This window comes from Centrocercus urophasianus, unplaced genomic scaffold, assembly GCF_019232065.1.
Source record: "Centrocercus urophasianus isolate 14NV4802_14NV808 unplaced genomic scaffold, USGS_Curo_1.0 seq_67, whole genome shotgun sequence".
Classification (NCBI taxonomy): domain Eukaryota; kingdom Metazoa; phylum Chordata; class Aves; order Galliformes; family Phasianidae; genus Centrocercus; species Centrocercus urophasianus.
The window spans coordinates 224,205-231,800 of record NW_024885277.1 but is presented as its reverse complement, the minus strand read 5'-3'; the positions used below and the strand labels follow the sequence as shown (position 1 = coordinate 231,800).

The 7,596-nt window shown below is 52.0% G+C and overlaps 1 protein-coding gene across 1 annotated transcript; it reads left to right on the top strand.

Moving 5' to 3' along the window:
• The first annotated feature begins 315 nt into the window (after nucleotides 1-315).
• On the top strand, nucleotides 316-6,577 carry LOC122170336 (keratin, type II cytoskeletal 6B-like). Its single transcript, XM_042837091.1, has 9 exons — nucleotides 316-867; nucleotides 2,096-2,310; nucleotides 3,272-3,332; nucleotides 3,573-3,668; nucleotides 4,409-4,573; nucleotides 4,940-5,065; nucleotides 5,392-5,612; nucleotides 6,047-6,075; nucleotides 6,192-6,577. Exons 1-9 carry the CDS (start codon nucleotides 316-318, stop codon nucleotides 6,575-6,577), a joined length of 1,851 nt encoding a protein of 616 aa, XP_042693025.1.
• The last annotated feature ends 1,019 nt before the right edge of the window (nucleotides 6,578-7,596 follow it).

Here is a 7,596-nt window from a genome sequence, read left to right as displayed (position 1 = left end):
AGGAAGCAGATTAATTAAGTAAAATATAAGTCCTGAAACTGAAGCTTGCAAGCAAAGCAGTTTATTTTAATTTCCACATTATTTCATATGAGATGGAAGTGTTTGCTGTGGGTTGGAAATGTTGGAAGCCATTCCTTGCTGCCAGGCAGACCAAACCCAGTGGATAAATTAAATTTTTGCATCTCAGGCACCTCCTGGAACGTATATAAGGAGCCGGGCTGCACCTGGGAGCAGCCACAGGAGATCTCCTCGCGCTCCTCTCTCACTCCTCCACTTTCTTCCATCACCGTTGCTCCCGTCCCCGTGTGCCACAGCATGAGCCGGCAGTGCTACACCTCCAGCTCGCTGCTGGGCCGACGTGGCTTCTCTTCAGCCTCCGCTGTCTGTGGTCTGGGCAGGGCAGGCAGCAGCTCAGCCTCGGTGTGCCAGCCGGCGGCACGGCGCTGCGGGTTGGGTGGCTTCAGCAGCCGGAGTGTCTGTGACCTGGGCCGTGGGCAGAGGATTTCCTTCGGAGGAAGCTGCCGTAGCGCGGCGTACGGAGCGGGCAGCGTGGGACGATGCGGCGCTGCCTATGGCGGAGGTCGCTTTGGCGTGGGCACGGTGGTGGGGTTCGGTAACTGCGGAGGCTATGGGGGCCTGGGCGGCTACAGAGGCCTTGGGGATGGCGTGGCGATGGGCGGCTATGGCGGAGGCATCAGCATCGGGCTTGGAGGAGGTCGATCGGAAGGGATCCGCGGTGTCAGCATCCACCCGGAGCTCCTCAAGCCCCTGTGCGTGGGGGTGGACCCTGAGGAGTGCCAGGTGCGGACCCACGAGAAGGAGCAGATCAAGAACCTCAACAACCAGTTCGCCTGCTTCATCGACAAGGTGAGCCCGCGGATAACGTGACACCAATGGCTCCTGGTGCAGGCACTGCTTGGATCCCAGCCCTTCTGCTGTGCCTCTTGATGGCCACCAGCCTGCAAAATGTCTCAGTTGGGGTCAGCAGCAAGCCAAAGCTTGTGGGACAAAGGAGGGAGATGCTGAGATGACCTTGGAGGTCTTCTCCAACCTATGCCACGTGCGATTGGCAGTTGCTCTCTTACCTCTACAAACACCAAAGAAACACCTTGGAGGTGCTCAAGACCATGGATGGGGCCTGGGCAACAGATGGAGAGGTGGGACCAGCCCAAGGCAAGGGGTGGGGATGGGGGGTTTTTGAGGACCCTTCCAACCCAACCATTCTATGGTTCTATGATCTTTAAAGTCCCTTCCAACACAACAATCCTCTGGATCTATGATTCTATGATTCTGTGATATGGTTGGATCATTAAGGTCCCATCCAATCCAAACTATTCTATAGTTCTATGATATCTGTATTCTTAAAGCTGTTCACTTCACCCTGCAGAGGGAGAAAGATGGAGGTCTAGCTAAAATGAGATCAACTTTAATTCCTCTGTCCACTCTGTCAATGAAAGGATTTGGTGATTTCCTAAACAAATATCATTTATCGTTACTATCTTAGCTGAGCCTAAGGGACTTTCATTGCTGCTTAGGGGTGTGTTATGGAAAATGATTTTTCAGATGACAGAGGATTCTTTGCCCCATCCAGGCTCAGATTTCCCTGTGAGCTGTTCCGCAGCTGAGAAAAACAAACCCACGTAAAGGAGCCACCCTACTTCCTCCCGCTGAAAAATGACTTATTCATGATCCATAAAGGTTCCCAAGTACTTAGAGAGCTCTTTAATCTAGAAGTGAAAGGCATGATAAGTACCCGTGGTTAGAGCTTCAATCAGATGCATTCAAATGAGCTCTTGGATGGAGCTTTCAGCACTGGGAGAGCTCGTTCCTGGAATCAGCTTGTCAGAGCAGGAAGGGATCCTTCTTCAGTAGTGCTTTGCTCAAACAGATCATTGGGTTCCACATGGAGCAAGCATGCGGGCGTTGTTCAGCCCTGGGCAGGGAGATGATGCCCTTAGCACTCAGGCTGCCGGGAAATCAGCCCTTAACCACTTGCCTTTTAGTTTTTTTCTTATGTTCTGCAAGCAGAGGAACCAAAGTGCCTTTGCCCAAGATAAGAGAGGCCAGGTGACTTTCACATCTCTCCCTTCTGCAGGTCCGGCTGCTGGAGCAGCAGAACAAGGTGCTGACCACCAAGTGGGAGCTGCTGCAGCAGTACGTCCTGCCGGCATCCCGGCGCAACCTGGAGCCCGTCTTCGAGAATTTCATCTGCAACCTGAGGAAGCAGCTGGAGTGCGTGCTGGGGGAGCGAGAGAGGCTGGAGAACGAGGAGCGTTGCCTGCGGGACCTGGTGCAGGAATACAAGTGCAAGTAAGCAGAGTGCAAAGGGGAGGCGGAGGGTGCTGGTTGCTTTTCAGAGCATGAAGTTAATGCATCTGTCCATGAGTCTAAAAACTTGGGCATAGAGCAGGTCTCTGTGCTGGAGTCTCATTGCCTCACACCCAAGACTTGCAATGTACCCATAGGAGGGGACAGGGAGCTCCTTTCCTCACCCTGATACTCCTGTACACAGCAGTTTGCCATATCAATCTTCCCACTTCACCAAACTCTGTGCCTCTGGTGCTGCCCCTGCCCACAGAAGCCTTCATCCACATCATCCCCACTGGGTTCATTCATTCTTCTCAGAGGAAATGTGGGAGCAGCTTTTTGATCTATGATGCAGATGTTCCTTAATTGCTCCCTGTGTGCTATGCTCAGCCATAACCAGGACGCTTGGTGGCTGGTTATGCGTAGCCAGGATGAAAGAGTCTTCTCCAAAGAGCTTACAGCCAAGCTCTCAGAAGTTTTCTCTCACTCAATGAGGTCAGACTCATTCTGTGAAAGTTCTTCTCAGACCCAATTACTCGGCCATTACGCACTGTCTCTGCTCTCATTGCAAATGGGAATTGCATGGCTTGCTCAAGCTCCTGACCTCCCCTGGAGCATTTTGGCCACATTCTGCCCATAAACTCTGAGAGCAGAAGTCCTGGATGCTTTCAAAAAAACTCACAGGGTTAGAAGGAGCACACCCAGCCTTCAGCTCAGTGCACAGTTTTGCACCTCTTGTGGTTTCGCCTATCTTGCTGCCACCTCACACCAGCCACCGATACTGCTGGCGTGGGCTATTTAGAAGTGCTGAACATAGCCAAGCAGGGAGGAAAAATAACAACAAAGCAAAAAAAAAATTTGAGATGCAAAGTAAACAGGAAGAGGTCCTGGCTTTAACCATGCTGGGCTGTGGAGATGGGACCCCCAGCACTCAGCAGCCCCCTCCCTCTGTTTTCCAACACAGGTATGAAGATGAGATCAACAAGCGCACGGCAGCGGAGAATGAGTTCGTGGTGCTGAAGAAGGTGAGCAAAACCTGGGGGAGAAATGCAAAGCCACAGCACTGCCTGAGCAGGGGAAGCCCAACATAGAGGTGACCCAAGGAATGTGCAGAACCTCATCAGGTTTTAAGCACGGATAATGCAAATCCAGGTAGAGTCAGGGGTTGGCCACAGCGTGAGTCCTGCAAAGCTAACTGAAAATGAGCTTGGGCACAGCCCTCGGTTCTTTTCCCTCTTTTGACCCAACACATGGTTTCTCTTCAGGATGTGGACTGCCTCTACCTGACCAAGGAAGAGTTGGAGGTGCGGGTCGGTCTCCTGCGGCAGCAGCTGGAGTTCCTCAAGTGCATCTATGCTGAGGTAAGAGCTGCTCACCCACTGCCCCAGGCTCTGAGAGCAAAACCAACATGACGAAAGGTGTCTTCTCCTAAAATCCTAGAACCACAGCCCCCCTAAAAGTCCCTATTGCTACGTATGGGCCTGGTAATGACACTTAGATGCTTTGGTTGTCTGCCACACTGCTGGCTGCAAAGGGAGAGACCTTTTGCATGAAAAAAAGCCCCCCAAATTTGCATCCAATCCATGACTAGGAGCCACTGAAAAGCCTTGATCTTGAAAACCCAGATTATTTTTAGCATTTCACTTTTTTAGCTGGATATGTCAACATCTTTTAGTGGAAATAATGCTTTCACCTAAAATGCTTTCACCTACCAAAACACAGGGAATGCTTGGTGCTTGCTCTCCAACTTTTCTAACCAACACTTCCCAGCAGCCTGCAGGCATTGGGCCCAAAGCACTTACCCCAGGGGATGCCCAGCCCAAACATCTCTGGCACAGTCACAATGCTGAGCTGCAACCCAGCAAGTCACTCCAGCTGGATTGCTTTGCTCCTTCAGGCAATCCCATGTCGTACTACCACAGCAAGTCCCAGCTGTTGGGAACCAGTCAGCTGCCTGAAGGATCCTGTGTCCCAGTTGGGCATCCATAGGACAACTGTCCCTAGTTGTCCCCAATGCTCCTTCTTCCCTTCAGACCCTTTAGCTGAGGTGCGGCCCTGGGACTGGCATGGGAAAGGGAATGACCTGTGGTGGATTTTGCAGGAAAGAGCACAGATGGACTGCCAGCTGTGTGACACTTCGGTCATCGTGCAAATGGACAACAGCCGGGACCTGGACATGGAGGGCATCATCAAAAGCGTGGAGTGCTGCTATGAGGAGATTGCCCAGAAGAGCAAGGCTGAAGTGGAGGCTTTCTACCAGACCAGAGTGAGTACTGCACAGGTGGCTATGAAACCCTCCACCAACAAAACACTGAGGGGCACTTCTGTCCTGCATGACACAGCTCAAACCCATCCCTTGGTGTTCAGGCACTGTAGTTTGATAAGAAAAATGTGCCAAAAAGAGACCCAATCAACACAACACCATAACTATTGTATCTGAATAATTTCCCACAAAAACAGAACATCATGATCTCCTCTTGCACACCCATCAGGAGCACCGTCCCCTTCCCAAAGTGCCCACATAAGGTTCCATCTCAGTGCTACCTTGGAGCTTTGCTGCAGCTCCAGAGAGTCGTCCCCTTTCCTGCAAGGAGTGATTCCCAGTGTAATGTTGTCCCTTTCCCATGCACAGCTGGAAGAGCTCCACAGCAGCCGGGGCAAGTTCTGTGATGACCTACGGAACAACCAGAGTGAGATAGCTGAACTGAACCGCATGATCCAGAAGCTGCAGTGTGAATCAGATAATGTGAAGAAACAGGTGGGTGAAGAGCTGAGCACTGCACAGGAGGTAGGGTGCAAAGGAACCCCAAGACCCAGCTCCAGCCTGGATGTGTCATCATGCTTCTCTAGGTGGCCACCTAGCAGAATCCAGTTGGTTTGTCTCTACCAGAAATAATGGTGTCTGCATATTTACTACAGCGCAGTCAACACATCCATTCCCTTCATCCTCCAGTGCATGGCCACTGCAGGTGCCCAATCAAAATCTAGGTTTCTCCACAAGTTTCTAGCTGGGAAACAAGGGGGAAAACTTGCAGCCCTGCCAAAGTCTGTGTTGCTATCTCAGCCACTTGTTGCCATTCACAGATCGCAGCTCTGCAGACAGCCATCTGTGACGCTGAGCAGCGCGGTGACTGCGCCCTCAAAGATGCACGGCAGAAGCTGGTGGACCTGCAGACAGCTCTGCAGCAGGCCAAGGACAAGATGGCGTGTCTGCTGAGGGACTACCAGGAGCTGCTGAACGTCAAGCTGGCCCTGGACATCGAGATTGCGACCTACAGGACTCTGCTGGAAGGAGAAGAGAGCAGGTGGGAGCATGCCCAGCTGCAGCTTGCAGCAAAACCCAAGAGGAGAGGGAGTGGGGAATGCTGGGTGGCTGCAGCTCCCCGTGAGTGCAAAGAAGAGCTCCTTCCCATCTCCCTGCGGGTACAAAGAGGAGCATTGCTCCTTCCCATCTCCCCACGGTGTAAAGAGGAGCATTGCTCCCATCCCCCTCTCTCCCACTCAATGCAGCTGCATCGCATTGCTGGAGGACAGACAGACAGGAATGTGACATTCCGCCACCTGTGGGTTTTCGGGTCCAATCTGCAGCAGTTCAGTGCCAATACAGACAACCCCTGGGAACACAGACAAACTGAAGTACCCCCAGGATTTCTAAGACTGGGCAGCATCTCCATGTGCATGCATATCTGAGGAGCATCCCCTTAAGCACATCTCTGAGACGTTGCTTTGTTTTTTACAGGATATGCACTGGCAACCCTGTGAGCGTAGGTAAGCCGACCAAGCACCTCCCTTTGTAAGCCCGTAACCCCTTTCATTCCCTTTTACACTTCACACAACCTACCTGTGTGCTGCTCAGCAGTGACCAGACCCTTCTCTTCCTGCAGCCGTGGTCAGCGGCGGCGGCACGGTCGGTGAGTGCCGATCCCTATCCGGAATCGGTGGCAAATGCTCTGTGAAGACCGGAGCCAGCTCGGGGCTGGGTGGGGTGGTCTCATCCTTTGGGGTCAGCGGTGCTGGGTTCAGTGCTCGCAGCGTGGACTGCGTCCCCAGAGTGGGGGGTGGCTTTGGGGCCCGGAGTGCAGCCAGCTGTGTGGGGCGCGAGGTGCTGCCCGGTGCCGATGGGCTGCAGTGTGCAGCCGGTGTGGGCAACCTGGTGTGTGCTGGAGTGGAGCAGTGCAGCCCTGGGGCTGTCATAATCCCAGGGGCGGGGGTGTGTGGAGGGGGCAGCCGGTACAGCACGGCCGTGCGCGTGGTCAGAACGAGCCGGTAGGTGGGCAGAACCGCATTGTATTGAGAAAGAATCAGCATTTCTGCAGTAAAACAGTATTCCCCTTCCTTCTCACAGCTGAATCACACAAGCATGCATTGCACACGCAGTAAGGTCGGTAGCTCTGCCAGAAACATGGTGGTTTTTTTGAATGGTCACCACCCACCTTCTCTCACATGGTGCTCTGGGGGTCAGCGGACCCCCAGGTCTCAGGCAGGCGAGATTTGCATTTCAGTCTGCTGCCTTCGTGGCTCTTTCTGCTCAGCCCCTTTTTCAAGAGATTTCCTGTACCCTCACACAGCAATTGCAAAAGAACAAAAAATTTGCTCATCAGAAAGAGCAGCCACATCTTACACTGCCCCAGATGAAGCCACATCTATTATTTAGCTCCTTTAATGACACCTGAAAATCCAATTTTTCCTGTTTACGAGAGGGTTGGTAATGGTTATGTAAATGGGCCCAAGTTGCTACACCAGGTTTGGTAGAGCAGATTTTAATTACACGCCGACGAGCACCTTATATTTCTGTAGTTAAATGCATGCATTGTTTTTCCTGTGTGTGTACCAGATAGACGGATTTAACGCTTTTAATGTGTAAGTGAACAGTTGATTACCCTTCGCTTACTCCAGACTTTCAGCTGTACCTTCAATAAACTACATGCATTATTCAAGCCGCGCTCCACAGGTTTCATTTCCCTCCCAACATTACCAAAGCAGCGATGTCTTCTCAGACATGAACCTCCAAATGGGTGGAGTTTGTAGTTTGCAAAGTTTTAACTAAGTCCTTAGACGCTGCCTGCTCTCCTTCCCCATGCATTTTTGCATAGCCCTGTTCCACCAGAGGTGAGCAAATGCACAGCTTCACTTGGGACATTGGGATCTCACACGCTGCAGGCAGAACACAAGGCAGGCAGAACCTTGTTTAAAACAATCGGCCCAAAAAAAAAAAAAAAAAAATCCCACACCCCACCCCTGAAACCCTCTCACAAGAGCAGGTTGATTTCTAAATGAAACGGATGTCTG

Coding starts and splice junctions, on each gene's coding strand:
- LOC122170336 (XM_042837091.1), top strand. CDS start 316: ATGAGCCGGCAGTGCTACACCTCCAGCTCGCTGCTGGGCCGACGTGGC. Junction 3,333..3,572: donor AGTTCGTGGTGCTGAAGAAG/GTGAGCAAAACC, acceptor GTTTCTCTTCAG/GATGTGGACTGCCTCTACCT. Junction 5,613..6,046: donor CTGGAAGGAGAAGAGAGCAG/GTGGGAGCATGC, acceptor TGTTTTTTACAG/GATATGCACTGGCAACCCTG.